The sequence below is a fragment of the Perca flavescens genome, chromosome 18 (genome assembly GCF_004354835.1).
Source record: "Perca flavescens isolate YP-PL-M2 chromosome 18, PFLA_1.0, whole genome shotgun sequence".
Taxonomy (NCBI): Eukaryota; Metazoa; Chordata; class Actinopteri; order Perciformes; family Percidae; genus Perca; species Perca flavescens.
In genome coordinates, this window is record NC_041348.1 from 2,641,681 (window position 1) to 2,658,905 (window position 17,225).

The 17,225-nt window shown below is 41.7% G+C and overlaps 1 protein-coding gene across 2 annotated transcripts in view; it reads right to left on the reverse strand.

Moving 5' to 3' along the window:
• The window catches only part of slc16a10 (solute carrier family 16 member 10), a 51,224-nt gene extending 33,999 nt beyond the window's left edge, over window positions 1–17,225 (reverse strand). Inside the window, exons 1-2 of one of the 2 annotated variants that reach the window (XM_028605199.1) lie at window positions 17,152–17,225; window positions 13,612–13,932 (exon numbers count right to left, since the gene is read on the reverse strand). In XM_028605199.1, coding sequence (XP_028461000.1) covers window positions 13,612–13,932; window positions 17,152–17,221 — 391 coding nt within the window. In that variant the 5' untranslated portion in view covers window positions 17,222–17,225. Of the gene's footprint in view, window positions 1–13,611; window positions 14,134–17,151 lie in introns of those variants that run through there. The other variant, XM_028605200.1, reaches the window with a different exon arrangement.

A 17,225-nucleotide genomic window follows, 5' to 3' on the forward strand; every position in this document is an offset into this window, starting at 1 on the left:
AAACAAGACATTTGAGGAGGTCATCTTGGAAAATACTGATCAACATTGATCCAACCATTGTCGACGTAACAATGGATTAATCGAGAAAATAATAGACAGATTAATGGACAATGAAAATAAAATCGTTAGGTGCAGCCCTACTTTGGCTGCTCTAACATTGGACGACAGGCAAGTGGCTTTTATGGCACGAGGCCCAGGAATAACCCCATCTGGCATTCCCACAGTGAGGGAACCAGAGCCTGGAACACAGATGTGAAGGCCACTGACCTGACAGTTCAGGCCAGTCTATGGGCTGGACCTGCCCGCCCCAGCATTACGCACTGTGATTGGTTGATTGAGTCTCTTTTTGGCACTGGAAAAAGACAACAGCTTCCATGTGAGAGCTTAGGACGTGAGTCAGCCTGTCATGATAAACTCGTCTAAAACCAAATATGTCCTACCTGGTCATTTCAAATGTCTTCATGCCACAAGACCATAGAAATGAAATGCCATTGACATTTTGTCTTTTCAAACTGTAAGCAAGCTTTTATTGTGACAATCATTTAGTGTTAATAATGTGACAGGACAGGTTTAGATGTTGTCTTTGGTTTGAGCAATGTGACCACACATAGAGAAGTTCTGCCACTTCAGGGAAAAGTGCAGCTAACACTGTAGAGATCCCACTGAGACAAAAACAGCACAGGTCAGCAATGTTCTTATTGTTAAAATCTTCTCATGGTTAATCATAAAGAACCCTTCTGCAGCCTCAACCAGCTAAGAGCTAGTTAATGAATAACAGGGCGCTCTGTGGGGCTGTGAAGCGATTTACTGCCTTATCAGAACTGGAAACTAGGATTAAACCATACTAACCACAGGCACAAATTAAGATAAATGATTAAAACAACAAATGTAGCAGTCTGCACGGCATCTATCAAATAACCTGTGTTACCTGAAATGAGACATAGTGCAGGTGGTGCCACGTTGGTTGAGTAAAAGGCATCAAACTGCTGGTACAAACTGAGACTATGAAACTGTCAGGGTTATCTAATTATACGGCTTCCCTCGATAAAATGCCTCAGCTATATAATACTGTCAGATCGGAAAGTAATCCAGGTTCTAGGGCTGCACAACATATCGTTTTTTGTATCGCTTAATATTGCAAAAGACACTCAGAGATTACTTGTGTTAGTTGAAAGAAAATATCATTAGACAACCACTTTAAAAATGAAACATTCTTTATTTAGTGGTGCCTTTCATATTAGGGTTTCTAAAAAAGAGCTCGCCCAACAACACCCATCTGGGTTCAACCTCCAGTCCCAGAGCTTCAAGATGATCTTGAACATAAATGGATCTTGTTTTTGTAACTGCACAAACAACTCCTAGTCCGTCTAAGCAGCTGTTTGGAGGGAGTTCACATGAAGCTCCAATGTAATTATTTTATTGCAGATATTTTGACCACACTTGGTTCTTTTTCTTTACATACATGCATCACCTTGCGGTAATCTATACAGTGGTACGGCACAACATTCAAGAGTCTGATGCTGACAGAGCATCTGCCTAGATGGGTAAAAAGAATCCATCGCATCAAACTGTGGTTTGGGCCATGCAAAGAGTTCAAAAAAGGTTATTGAGATGTGGTCTGTATTAGGTGTGTGCAAAAAAATTGATTCACATTCGTATCGCAATTCAAGCTGTACCGATTAAACCGATCACTTATGTAAGCCGGTGCCTGACCATTGATGGCTCTGTAAGTAATTACAAGAATCTTGAACTGGATCCTGAATTTAACAGGCAGCCAGTGCAAAGAGGCCAGGATAGGGGTTATATGACATGAACTCCATGAACTCGTCAGCAACCTGACAAGTGAGGCAAGTAAAAAGAGAATGACTGTAATCCAAACGAGAGGAAACAAAGGCATGTATAATCATTTCTAACTCAGCATAGATACAACACGCCTGAGTGTAGCAATGTTTCTAAGAAAATATTACATTTTTCAATTTAACCCTCATGTTGTCCTCAAGTCAAATTTGAAAGTTTTTTATATCAGAAATATGGGACGTCGAAATAAGCGCATAAAACTTTGGGGAAAACCTCAAAAATGTTGGAAAAAAGCAGGCAAAAACAACGCAAAAAACTTCAAAAACACCAGAACAAAGTGTCAAAACGTTGGAAAAAGCGCCATAAATGCCGGCAAAAGTGACAAAATGTCTAAAAAAGGGATACAAACATTAAAAAAAGCTATACATTTTTCTTTCATGTTTGACAGGAAGACATCACAAGGGTTAAAAAGAGTGTGATTTCACATCATTTTGGACCCTTAGCCTAGTATTTAGGCATGGGTCGGTTACCAGTTTCAAGGTATACCGCGGTTTGAAAAAGTCACGGTTTCAAAACCACTAAAATTTTCCATCATACCGTTCCTAAGGTACGAGCTGTTTTTTATGAGTAAAGACAAAAAGTGCACTTTAGAAATCCCACTCTCTGCAGTGTGTTTAAAAATGAAATTCATGTGGCCGGGTTGGTTCAGTGGCAGAGCAGGCGCACATATACTGAGGTTTATGCCTCGAGGCAGATGTCCAGGGTTCAAATCCAACCTGTGACGATTTCCTGCATGTCTTCCCCTTTCTCACCTAACTGTCCATTCAAAAATGAAAGGCAGAAAAGCCCAAAAATAATCTTAAAAAAAGAAATACATTGTGTTCAATGTTATTTTTTACCCAGACATTTAAAAAAACAATGCATTTTAAAGCTGTAATTGCTATGCCGCAATACCGTGAAACTGTGATATTTTTGCTGAAGGTTATCATACCGTCAGAATCGCATTCCGTCTATTAGTATTACGAGAAAAACTAAAAAAGCTTAAAGTTGCCGTAGGTAAGACTGTGAAGATCCAGGACTTAGCCAAAGAATTTGAACATCGACAACTTCTCAAATCTCACTACAGGCTGTAGGTGGAGCCAGAGGAGCCGGTTGTTTTTTTAAATGACCTGCTTCATGTAGTTCTACTGGAACATAGGGTCAGTTTCAGCTAATATGACAGAAAGGTAGTTTTATAAGGCTTACCTACTGCATCTTTAAAGACAAAAATTGCTAAAGAAGTCCTCTGAGGGACCAACTACAATCATTAGATTTGAGAAAAATCATTAAATTAGTTTTGATGCCCACATTGATTTTATATTCATTCGGTTTAGGTGGTGCCCAAAAGGGCTCGGGTGCTGCACCTAAGTCTTATAATGGTAGGGAAATCCCTGGTTTATAACAAGAGTTTTCATGTGAGCAGGTTCCAAAATTAACTTTTTTATCCACCAGCCAAATGGCTAGAGATTGTTCAAATTTCACCAGCCTCAATAGATTAGCATTGTTGGCTGGTGAGTGAAGTAAAAATCTACCACTTGCACATTTGACCAACATTTGGCTGGTGAATGGTGCTAATTTTGAACCCTGTGCGGAGGTAGTTTCTTAGCATATGCTGATTCAACAGCACGTGAGTTTGAGCCTGAGGAAGAAGCGTGTTGCAACATGTGCCTTGGTATGTCCTTTGTTGGGTCTCACAACGCGGGGAGCTTAGACGGGTTTTACGTGTGCAGCTGTTAAAGTCCCACAGACACACATAAAGGAGCGTTGGTTTCTACAGTGAGCATACAGTCTCCATGAAGAACAACATATAAAAATAAATCACATCCATTCAAACTGCAAATAAAGCAGACCTGATAAACCTGATGGAATTGTCCCCAAAAGAAACTCAATCATCATAACATGACAACATAACACAATTTTATCATTATCTATTAGGATATTACATCCCACTGAAGTACACATTGTTGCATGTCTGTTTTCCCTGCCATTATAAGGTTGAGTTGCAGCGCCCGAGCCGTTTTGGGCAGCACCTAAGCTGAATAAATGTAACTACAAGACTTTTCTCAGATCTAATGATTGTAGTTGTACTTCTTTAGCTTTAAGTTTTGCCTTGAAGCTTTTTGGGTGTCATTTATTTATTATCTGCTCAAACGTTTCAGACACAGATATGGGAATAATAAAGGGCCAAAATAATGTGGAAAAAAGACGCAAAACTAGCACAAAGGTACATAAACCGACAGAGATGCCTAATGACCACAGAGACCCAAAACACCCCCAAAGAAAACAAAAATGACATAACACGACTACAAAGAGACGTAAAATCCCACAAAGAGACACAAAATGTATGAATACAATTGCATTTTTTATTTGTTTTTATTGAAAAACGTCACCTATGTCTTCCACAAACCGAGGGAAAACACTGCTATAGCCTACTATGTCCTTTCTGCTAACATTTCAGGCATATGAACATCACAGCCACTTGGCTTGCTAATCTGTCACTAGTTAAGGCCATAGTAGTATCATATCTGAAGGCCAGACAGGCAGTCCCATACATGTCTGATGTCACGACTCGATATAGCATAGTACAGCAATATTTTCCGTGGCAATACTGTATCGATACACCAACGCCAAGTATCGATATATATGTATGAATTGCATGTGACAATTTAACTTTTTGGTACTAGAATGATAAAATCAATTGCCTAGATGGTGCAGTTGAGGTTTTGTTTCTGGTGGTCAGCCGGAGAAATTTATAGTTTTAGATAAAACAGACGTTATCAAAGTTTTTGAGACATAATTTGAAGTTGGATAAATGGTAAATTGCAATATATCACAGAGTATCACGATATGTTTAAAAATCGCAATAATATTGTATCGTGACATAAGTATTGTGATAATATTGAATCGTGACATAAGTATTGTGATAATATCGTATTGTGACATAAGTATTGTGATAATATTGTATCGTGACAAAAGTATTGTGGTAATATTGCCTCGTGGGGCCTCTGGTGATTCCCCCCCTACTTTATATTGAAGTCAAGCCCTAAATATGTACTATGTCAGGTTCTCAACTGGTCTTACCCTTTGACCCACATTTTCCCATGGTCATTAAGTTGCGACCCACTTTTATAGAGTTCAAACCAAGCAAATTTATTTTTCAAAAATAGCCTTCGAAACACGTTTTTTTTGTGCAAAGTGCATTTCAGAGAGCATTAATAACAAACACAGAGGAACATGACAACTGCATGGACAAAAGTAACTAAAATAAATTCAATAAGAAAACTGCCCAAAATAAATAAGGCCACAAAATTAGATATTTAACTTCTATGCATGTCTCTGCATTCAGAGCACTTTAGTAAGAAGCTGAGGGTCATATTTGCGCTTCGCCATCTTGCCTCCAAACATCAACACTGCTACACGGTTCTGACGCATGTCCGTCAAAATATTATTTTCAAAATAAAAGACCAAAAGTCCAAAATCAGATGTGCATTAAATATTATTTATTTATTTATTGACAAGCTGTCCGCGACCCACCCCAAACAGGTCCGCGGCCCACACCAGTTGAGGATCACTGTACTGTGTGATGAGAAACATGTTAAAATGTCTGCTAAACTAAAAGCTGTATCCATTAACCTTCAGTTGGTCTTCATTAACCGCAGTGCCTGCATACTGACCCTACAGAGACATGTGTGCAGTAATAGATGGAGGGGACTGGCCGAGGGCTGCGGTGTAAATGTGGATGGTTTCTTAAGATAAACTGAGTGTGCAGAATGCAGATAGGCGAGGTCATGTCTAAGACAGGATACAGTGGGAAGTTCCTCTTTCGAAACAGTGTGTGTGAGTGTTCGGCCTGTCTGAAAAGTGTAGTGTGGGATTAAAATTATGTTTCAAGTTACTTTGCTATTGACATGTGATAGAATAACGTAACATATTTAGGGCTGTAGCTAAGCAATACTTTCATGATCAATGAATCTGTGTTAATTTTGCAGTTAATTTAGCCTATAAATGCCAAAAAAAATGATATGCATTGCAAGATGACAAAGCTCAAGGTGATGGCTTAAAAATACCTTTTTTTTGGTCAGACCAACCATCCATGACCTTAAGACAATTACTCTACAATATTAAAAAAACAGAAAAAGTAGCTAATCTTTACATTTATTTTAGGAATCTAATGTTTGGCACTTTTCATTTACACATAACAGAATAACAATTACTCAATTTTCAAAATGGTCAGGGTTCCCCTCAGTGTATTGCAAGCCTAGTGGCCCACCAGCCCTAAGTTGCCTTCCACCAGACCACGGGGAATTATTTTAAAGATTTTTTTTAAACTACAGGTACAGTAAGAAAGGCGTAGTCATATTTTCAAATCTCCAGTTAGCTTTTAGCACCAACTTAATGTAGTCCTATGTAGTCGGTCTTATAGCTTTTTCAAATTCTCAATTTCGCAATTCCGTTCATTATTCTATTACAGACATTATTGGGCACTAAATGCTACCATCAGTGTGGGACTGGCCCCAGCCGGGCCCCCGTCGAAAAAAGACACCGGGCTAAACAACTTTTCTGTGGGAAACCCTGATTGTTGTTGACTAAGTTTAACCTGTCAATCAACTGTAAATTGTGGAAGAATAGGTTCTTTAAGTTCCATTTCTGCGGCTGGTTCAGATAAGTTTTATTCAGTGCGCAGTGGACACCAAAGTTCCCAAGAAGCTGTAGAATTCTCTCTGACCAGAATGATTTTTTGGTGAGTTTTTTTTTTTTTTTTTTTTTTACAGGAAACAAAAGGCTAAACAAAAGCTGTGAAGACGTTTCACTCACAAGTCTGTGTAGATTTGCACAGACCCAAAGCCATCTGCTTTCATTAGTTAAGGTGTGAAACTCTGTCGGAGCCAACCTGGGCTCTAAACAAAAGGTCTCACTCAGTGATCAAAGTGAAATGCATCCTCTCAACACTAAGCTAGAGAAAGGTCAAATAGTTTCAAGACAGTCGAAATGTCATACATAACAGCAGGAACTTGACCAGTAAACAGGAAAGAGAATATTAGGATAAGATGAGACTAAAAACTGTACAAACCGTATAAACAGAAACTATTCAGTTCAATCATTGGTTTAAAATAGAAGAAGAAAAAAAAATCACGATTCTAGAAAAAATCATCGCAAAAAAACCCGATTTTTTTTCCCCGACACCCCTAGAGATCACTATCGTCTTATTCAGCTCTGTCACATAACATCTCCTCCTTTATCTCCTGATCGCACCGAGACAAAAATACCATAAGGAAAGGGATCCCATTGAATGATTCATGATGTTTATCAAGTCTTTCTGGCCTCTCATCCTGCCTGTCAAGACGACATGTCCCTCCCACCGCCTCCTGCTATCCTCTGCACTTCCTCTGCACCGGTGTTCAACTTCAAAACACTCGAGAAGCTGATTAACGCCCATCACCCCTCCTCTCACGACAGGAAGACCTGCTGTAGCACGTGGACATCTCGGTTCAAGCAGCACTTCATGTTGTCTCGGGGAACAAACAAGGTTCGGGGAAAGCACAGGAATGAATGTGTGCTTACGTCAGGAGGCGGACTAGTGCAGGAAAAACTGGTCTTGGCAGGAAATGCTATGAATGTTATTGTCATCAGAGAAGCAAGACAGACTCAGTTTGAAGCTAACCCTTGAAATGTTTTTACATCTTCAGTGTTGAAGCTGCAGATCTAAACTAGGGATCTTGGTGTAGTTCTGGGTCATTTTTGGGTATTATATATTATATATATTTAATGCTGGTCTCTAGACTTTATCCTTGCACTATTGGACTTATTTGCACTACCACCATGACACACCCTCTCATAGAGCACCTTACCATGCAGACTGAATCACAGGGTCAGTCCCTGCCCTGTCACTGCAAGCCTCGCATGCTTAAACATCCCTTAGTTAGTACATTCATGTGGATTTTTCATTTAGTATCTTTTCTTTTATTGTCCATGCTATTCATGTTGATTTGTTATTTTATCATCCTGTTGATGATGTATGTGTATGTTGTGTGTGATGTCTTGGGACCTTGAATTTCCCCTTGGGGATCAATACAGTATCTATCTACCTATCTCTATCTATTTCAGCGCTTACACTACACACAGACAAATCCTGGTGTCTCAAAAGAAACACCAAGGTTACTGAGGTTCTACACAAGAGAAGGCTTTTTATCTTCTACCGGCATTCCAAAGGTATACAGTAATTGAAACATACCAGATGACGCAGCAAGTACAACTGTCGGGGAAACCGCACTGCTACAACCCCATTGACTGGAAAGCCTTGGCATTTAGCCTTGATGAATTTCTGACTAAACAAAGCACTGACGAAAGGGCCATGAGAGGTGTGGAGGCGGGGTGACAGCTGTATGACAGCTGGAGATGATGCAACTCTCACATCGGATTACAGTGTAAGAGCACAAAGAAAAGGAAAACATACAGCATGGTATTCACGTAGCTGTAGACTCCTTATTACAAAGCTAACAAGGTGGCTTCGCACATTGCCTGTGAGAGGTGAGAAACCACATTCCCACACTGTGGCAGGATGGGAGGTGAAGCTAACTAAACGTGTGGGGAATCAAGAGAATAACATCACTTTATATGTAAAATAATAATTAGGGCCGCGCGATATGAGGAAAATATGCGATAACATTGTTGAATATCGCGATAACGATATTATAGTGTGCTCAGTTCTGCATTTCTGCTGCTTTCAGTATTCTGCTTAAATACACCAAATTGCTTGTTGAATTTAAAACAAAGGTACATTAAAAAAATATATATACCAGTTTCTTTTTAAAGTGCATTTTCTACTGATATTTTCTTTCAACTAACACAAAAAAACCCTGAGAGTCTACCGCGATATATTGCAGCATTTCACGATATGTAAATTGCACCAGTTGCTATTGTATTGTGATAAAGATTTGGTTTTTTTAAAACGATATATTGTGCAGCCCTAATAATAATGACAGCACTGGGGCTAGAACCACTTACTTTGATTAAAAGGCCAGCTCTCTCGACGGAGTTTTCTTGTAAACAAACAAAAGTTACGTTTACATTCATACATTTGCAGTTTTTGTTAAAAAAAAATGACTCACCTTTTAAGGTATGGTTATGGTTAAAGCTATAGTGCGTAGTTTCTGTCGCCCCCATGAAGAATTCTGAGTAATGTGAACAAAACTGGCGGCACGTCCACATGATACAAGCCTTCCGTGATCGTGCACCACCCACCCCCCACCCCCTCTCCACGCAGTTGCTAGTAGCCAAGGAGGACACGGAGGATTAAAAAAACATGATGGATAGGTAATTACATGGGTGGCAGTGAAGGTCAGGGGCCTCGACGGACCAGACCCGGGCGGCAGACGCTGGCTCTGGGGACGTGGAACGTCACCTCTCTGTGGGGGAAGGAGCCGGAACTGGTGTGGGAGGTGGAGTGCTACCGGTTAGATCTGGTGGGGCTTACCTCTACGCACAGTCTCGGTTCTGGAACCGTATAACTGGATAGGGGTTGGACTCTTTTCTTCTCCGGAGTTGCCCAGGGTGTGAGGCGCCGGGCGGGTGTGGGGATACTCACAAGCCCCCGGCTGAGTGCCGCTACGTAGGAGTTTACCCCGGTGGACGAGAGGGTCGCCTCCCTACGCCTGCGGGTTGTGGGGGGGAAAACTCTGACTGTTGTTTGTGCATATGCACCAAACAGGAGTTCGGAGTATTCAGCCTTCTTGGAGATCTTGAGTGGAGTCCTGCATGGGGCGCCAGTGGGGGACTCCATTGTTCTGCTGGGGGACTTCAACGCACACGTGGGCAATGATGGAGACACCTGGAGAGGCGTGATTGGGAGGAACGGCCTCCCTGATCTAAACCAGAGTGGTTGTTTGTTGTTGGACTTCTGTGCTAGTCATGGATTGTCTATAACAAACACCATGTTCGAACATAGGGATGCTCATAAGTGTACCTGGTACCAGAGCACCCTAGGCCGAAGGTCAATAATCGATTTTATAATCGTTTCATCTGATCTGAGGCCGTATGTTTTGGACACTCGGGTGAAGAGGGGGGCAGAGCTGTCAACCGATCACCATCTGGTGGTGAGTTGAGTCAGGGGGTGGGGGAAGACTCTGGACAGACCTGGTAAGCCCAAACGTGTAGTGCGGGTAAATTGGGAACGTCTGGAGGAGGCCCCTGTCCGACAGACTTTTCCGGCGGAGCTTTTCGTGCATCCCTGTGGAGGCTGGGGGCATTGAACCCGAGTGGACAATGTTCAAAGTTTCCATTGCTGAAGCTGCGGCGAGGAGCTGTGGTCTTAGGGTCTTAGGTGCCTCAAAGAGCGGTAACCCACGAATACCGTGGTGGACACCGGTGGTCAGGGAAGCCGTCCGACTGAAGAAGGAGTCTTTCCGTAATATGTTATCCCAGAGGACTCCGGAGGCGGTTGCAGGGTACCGAAGGGCCCCTAGGGCTGCATCCTCTGCCGTGAAAGAGGCAAAGCAGCGGGTGTGGGAGAAGTTTGGAGAAGACATGGAGAAGGACTTTCGGTCGGCACCAAAGTGCTTCTGGAAAACTGTTCGCCACCTCAGGAGGGGGAAGCGGGGAACCATCCAAGCTGTGTACTGCTCTTTGCAGATGATGTGGTCCTGATGGCATCATCGGCCTGTGACCTTCATCACTCACTGGATCGGTTCGCAGGCGAGTGTGAAGCGGTTGGGATGAGGATCAGCACCTCTAAATCGGAGGCCATGGTTCTCAGCAGGAAACCAATGGAATGCCTTCTCCAGGTAGGGAATGAGTCCTTACCCCAAGTGAAGGAGTTCAAGTACCTTGGGGTTTTGTTCGCGAGTGAGGGGACAATGGAGCGGGAGATTGGTCGGAGAATCGGCGCAGCGGGTGCGGTATTACATTCAATCTATTGCACCGTTGTGACGAAAAGAGAGCTGAGCCAGAAGGCAAAGCTCTCGATCTACCGGTCAGTTTTCATTCCTACCCTCACCTATGGTCATGAAGGCTGGGTCATGACCGAAAGAACGAGATCCAGGGTACAAGCGGCGAAATGGGTTTCCTCAGGAGGGTGGCTGGCGTCTCCCTTAGAGATAGGGTGAGAAGCTCAGTCATCCGTGAGGAGCTCGGAGTAGAGCCGCTGCTCCTTTGCGTCGAAGGAGCCAGTTGAGGTGGTTCGGGCATCTGGTAAGGATGCCCCTGGGCGCCTCCCTAGGGAGGTGTTCCAGGCACGTCCCAGCTGGGAGGAGGCCTCGGGAAGACCCAGGACTAGGTGGAGGGATTATATCTCCAACCTGGCCTGGGAACGCCGGATCCCCAGTCGGAGCTGGTTAATGTTGCTCGGGAAAGGGAAGTTTGGGGTCCCCTGCTGGAGCTGCTCCCCCCGCGACCCGACACCGGATAAGCGGACGAAGATGGATGGATGGATGGATGGGTAATTATCTTCACTCGATTTTCTGCGCGCAAAAGTCGCCAGACGCCACAATCTTCTGAACATAGTCATACTGAGAAATCCAGAGAAAGTTGTGTGGAGCTGATAGTCTTAATTAGCTTTGTAGCAACTCATTTAGCAATGGCTTGAATGTAACGTGTGACGTTCATTAATATCAAAAAGTTACGCACTAAAGCTTTAAGCAACTAAATCCCTTGGCTAGAGATAGGGTTAGAACAAAGTCGTAGTAATGGTTAATACAAAGGTGAACGTTAATTGCAGGTCTGCAGGGCATAAACACTCTCCTACATGAACGTTGCACTGGCTACACACGCCCGTCTAGCACCCTGACCTCGACACCCCTTATGTTCCGCCTTGCTACACATAGGGCACACTACTTCTTGCATTGAAACTGAACATTGTCATTGGGTGTAAAAATTGGGTTTAAAAATGTCCCATATGAATGTAATTCCTAGGACAGTGGGCTATCATTTCAAAAGTCATGCTCAGCCCCAGAACACAACCTGGTGAAATGCCCATTAATGATTAACTCAAGATAACTCGCTTCGAGTGTCTATGATAAAGCGCTATATAAATGTAATAAAATAAATAAATAAATAACTCAAGAGATAAATGACTTGGTTTAATATGTGCGATGTTCAAGATGCAGAGCTCCATTGTTTACTAGCGATCACGTGCAGCGAATGGTTAATATGCTTTTACGTCCATTTTTGGTGAGCCCAGAGGGAAAATATGGCATTTTTAAAAGTAGCCTACATTTACGGTAGCTAGCTAACGGTAGACTACAGAGAAAGGGTGATATTTTAGTTGCGTAGGAACCGGTTCCATAGTGCAACCGGGTTTCGGTACCCAACCCTAAGGATGAGACAGCAAAGCGTCCGGTAAGATGAATAATTCAAGTTGAAATAAGCAAGAACATTTGCCGTTATTTTTGTTTTGGAACCATTCTGTTGGATACCCGATAAGTTATTATTATATTAAAAGGTTTAAAAAAAAAAAAAAAAAAACTCACTAAACTTTTTTACTTAACTTTTTGTTTCTCTCATGTTTAACTGTTCATGATCACTATGATCATTCTAGGTTCACAGGATTCAAGCAGTTCTATCAAGGCATGAGAAAGTATAAATATCCTCTCGTTCAAGAGTTCTGTCATACTAAAGAGTGAAACTCTTGGTGGGAGTTGCATAAGCAAGCCTCCAGTGAGTCCAACTGTCGTCCCCACCTCCTCACATTCTCATCATCCAGTTGTCTCAGCCTCATCACAGCCTCAAAGACATCACTCATCATGGGTGGTGTGTGCAGAGACTATATCCATATTATATATTGCATTTGTTAGTATGAAATCTTTTGTTAGATGTTGACTGTGACTGTGACCAAAGTTCTTCACAAAAAGGGGCCATAACTTTACATTGTTACTGCTTCATAGCACAAAGTATCTATAAAGTAATTATGATGTATGTGTGAAGTTGAGGGGGTTTCAGCAGCAGCAGCAGTTACTTTGTCTTCAAATTCAAGTTCGCACCCACAGGAATTTCAAGATCCATCAAATCCCAACACATTTTGCTCTCAAAACAAGTCAAAGGAAATAACACAATGGCATTATCATGGTAGTTACTGAAACATTACCTCTTATTACACATTTTCTGTAAAAAAAAAAAAAAAAATGACAGAGAGCTCTGTCGGTTTATTCACTGATATGCTCAATGAGAAGGGGACTTCTTTTTTTTAATAGCAGCATCTGGAGCAAACGTTAGTTCATTCGTCATTTAAGCGCCACATGTCTCTTGTGTTTCCAGACAGTCGCAGAAAACTGCAACTACAAACTGCTAACAACTTTCACCCAGGACAGAAACCACCAACGTTACAACCCCAACAACGTCAGTACCAGGGAATTTAACGTTAAACCGCTTAGGCTATATCCCTACAGCTGTATGTAACCACAGTTAGTTTGAGTGGCATTTTCCCCCGTCCGCCGCCAGGAAACGACAAATGGTATTACTTGCTAGCAGACGTTAGCTAACATAACGTAAATTAAAGTATGGCTAGTAGCTAGGCTATAAAGACGTTCACTGGTTCAATTCAACTGCCACAAACGGTTGGTGTTTCCATGAGCAACACACAACGTTAACGTTTAATTCACTTTAAGATAAGTTAGCTATCCTAGCTTTCTCTGAATACGTTTAAAGACCTTCCTCATAACTTTTAAGTAAATTTAAAATAACTACATTAACCGTTACATGCTGACTTTAGGGCCATTTAAGGAAAAAAACAGACCCCCAGTGTGTCCCCCCCGCCCGCCTGCCGGCCATCACTCCCTCCCTCACCTGTCTTGAAGCGGAGGTCTTCATCGTCCTCGGAGCCGAACTCCCGGAGGAGGGAGAGGAAGAGGATCCCAAAGGCGTTCTGGATCCCAAACACCGAGCCGTTACACCACATGGCAGCAAGCATGACCAGCCACCCCCAGCCGCCCTCTGGGTGTACAAACTCGACCTCCTCCGCTCCAGGAGCCGCGGGTTGCTCCGGAATGGGAACGCTGCTCTCCCAGTTCTCCTTCTTCTCCTCCTCAAACCGCTTCTCCTCCGCGGGCACGCCGACGGGCACCTCATCTTTACCCGCCGTATCACCTTCTGGCATATTGTTCCCTTCTGTCATTGTTTTTTATATCAGACTTGTATCAATGATGAGAAAAAAACAACAACAACAGCACGTTGACGTGACAGGAGTAAAAGAAATAAAACTCAAAATAAAGGTTATCTCTGAATACTGACGTCTGTCGGGTTAGCGTGAAGTTCCACCAATTAACGTGAAGTTGTATTTAGAGGGTGGTGCTGTTTATGCAGCATCTGGTCCTAGGCTACAGTAGCTGTCAAAAGCCGCCGTTGCAGTATTATAAATAGAAAGTGCGAAGGGGCGGGGCTCCGGGGAATCCTGCAGCGGATTGGACACGAACAAGTATTGCAATTCGGATGAAATATTGCATCGATTGCGTTACTAAGCCTAGGTTTTCCACGACTACGGTAATAAATGCGGATGTATGTACTCAGCCTAATGTGTCACCCTTCAGCAGCTCCCTCACTGCAATGAAAGCTCTCACTTCCCCAGCTGTTAAAAATAGACAAACTGCAAAGCTAGCAGATGGACAGACATGCAGAAGGATGAAGGATGAGTGAGCAGAAAAATTTAAAATTTGAGTGAACTGTGGTCGGAGATCATAAGACAAAGAAACCATAAAAAACATATGATCCCCCCTTGAAATAAACCCGCTTTATTCAATACAATCCCTTTAAGTTATATTCCTTCCCCTTCCCTCTCTTCAATTGTTATTGTATATTTTTTGTAAATTTGTAAATTCTATTGTATTCTGTATATTTAACAGTATTCTTTTTATATTTCGTACTGTCCTTTTGGTTTTTATTTCTTGTTAAGATAGTGTTACTTTCATTTCAATTTCAATTCCATTTTTTTTGTATCAATTCATAACAAGAGTTATCTCAAGACACTTTACAGATAGAGTAGGTCTAGACCACACTCTATCATTTACAAAGACCCAACAATTCCAGTAATTCACCAACAGCAAGCCTTTAGTGTGACAGTGGTGAGGGAAAACTCCCTTTTAGGGAGAAACCTCGGACTGACCCAGGCTCTTGGTAGGCGGTTTGAAAGATGTGGAATATAATGATTTAATATTTGTAGTTAATTTTAAGATGATGCTAAATGGGATTGCTGGCTTCAATTAGGATGAAGCATTAACCATAATCATAAAGAATAATTGACCATTAGTATAGGAGAGGAAGAAAAGAGAAAAGGAGGAGACGAGTAGGAGAGGAAGAAAGGATGAGGAGAGGAGTTACACAAACTCACACACACACAGGAGGAGGGTAAGATAGGAAGAGGAGAAGAAAAGGAGAGGAGAAGAGGAAAGAAGGAGAGGAAGAAAGGAAGTGAGGAGTAGAGAAAGAAGAGAGGAAGAGGAGAGGAAAAAAGGAGGTGAGGAGAGGAGTAGAGGAAGAGGAGAGGAAGAAAGGCGGTGTAATTTGTCAGTTAATGTCATGATGGACTAACCAACTAATATGTCAGATTAGGTAATCTCAATCAATTGGTACAGGCACACGTACAAACACACACACACACACACACACACACACACACACAACACACACATACACACACAGAAAGAGATACACACACACACACAAGCACACACAACCGCACAACCACACACACAAACACAAACATACACACACACAAACACACACACATAAAATAATATAAAACACAATCCACAAATGAATGCAGAGTGATTTGTATCCGCAAATGTGTATCTATGTCCGTGTGTCTAATTTGTAACTCGTATTTCATCATTTATAAATCAACTTAGTATTTTTCAATGTAAATATATGTGTAAATCTCCTTATATTTGTGTGGGTACTTTTGAGACTGTTTTTTCCGATGGTGTTGCAAGTTAAACTATAAAGAATTTAAATTTAACATTTGCTCGATGTTTATTAGTACAGTAATTGTCACGCACCGGGTTAAATACATGCTGTTCCTTTATTCAAGACTAAATGTATGTGCAGTTGTACACCGTGATAAAACCTGATAGCCCAGTTTAATCTAAAACTGAATGTGCTGTGTTTTACAGATCTGACCGACCACTGAGGGGGGTGTACGTGGACCCACCAGACTCCCCCCAGTCTGAGAAACCATCAGGGGGAAGTTATTGCTCGACAGGTGTCACTTCTCAACTGCTCAGTAACTAAAGTATCAACAGCTATGTGATGACTGTACTGTGTCCATAGACATCATCAGGCTGTGTGAAAGGGACTCTTGTTTCACAAAGTAACTTAGAGATTTTCACTTGAAGTTTTTATCCGTCTGTTATTGTCATATCTATGCTGTGAAATGTTTTTCAAGCTGCAGATTAGATTTAATACCCTTTTCAAAATACTTTTGTTTTATTGATATTGTCATCTGTCAAACAGATGTGGGTCCAGGTAAACCTCGTCAAACAGGTGTTCAGGACAGCATCTGATCAGTCAGATCTGTAAAACATGGCACATTCAGTGATTAAACTATAATTTTTTTATCAGGGTGTACAACTGCACATACATTTTGTCTTACAGGAGAAGTGTGTATTTAACCCGGTGTGTGGCAATTACTGTAGCCTACTAATAAACATGGTTACAATATGTCAAGCAAATGTTAAATTTGTATTTAACTTGCAACATCATCTGAAATATGTAGTTATGGCAACAGCTACAGTGTAAAACATGATAAATCTATTTTTATTCTGATATCTTGAGGTGAGAGAGACTCCTTTGAAAATGGCTTAACTTTGGAACTTATTTTATATATCCCTGTTATGGACAAGCGTAACATGGTTGGTATCAATGTATTCCTTAGATCGTCTAGTTTCAAATGATACCAAATATATTCACTAGCTCGCCTACAGGTTTAAGGAGCGCTTAATAACATTCCAGACTGCCCATTCCATACAAAGACCAGGCTGGAGAGTGCTGGGATCGTCACTGGACACACAAATTGTTGAGTGGCAACAACGGTGCGGAAAAACAGTCTCAAAAGTACCCACACAAATAGAAGGAGATTTACACATATATTTACATTGAAAAATACTAAGTTGATTTACAAATGATGAAATACGAGTTACAAATTAGACACACGGACACAGATACGCATTTGCGGATACAAATCACTCTGTATTGATTTGTGGATTGTGTTTCGCAAGTCACAAAGTAGAGGCAAAGACACAACACACATTTATGAATACAAATCACTCTGTATTGATTTGTGGATTGTGTTTTTTACAAGTTGCAAATACTTATGAGACTGTTTTAGCACCATACCTGCAGTCCTCCAAAGTACCCCTAGGGGGACACGTACCCCGATTTGAGAAACAATGCTGTACAGGAGCATAGAC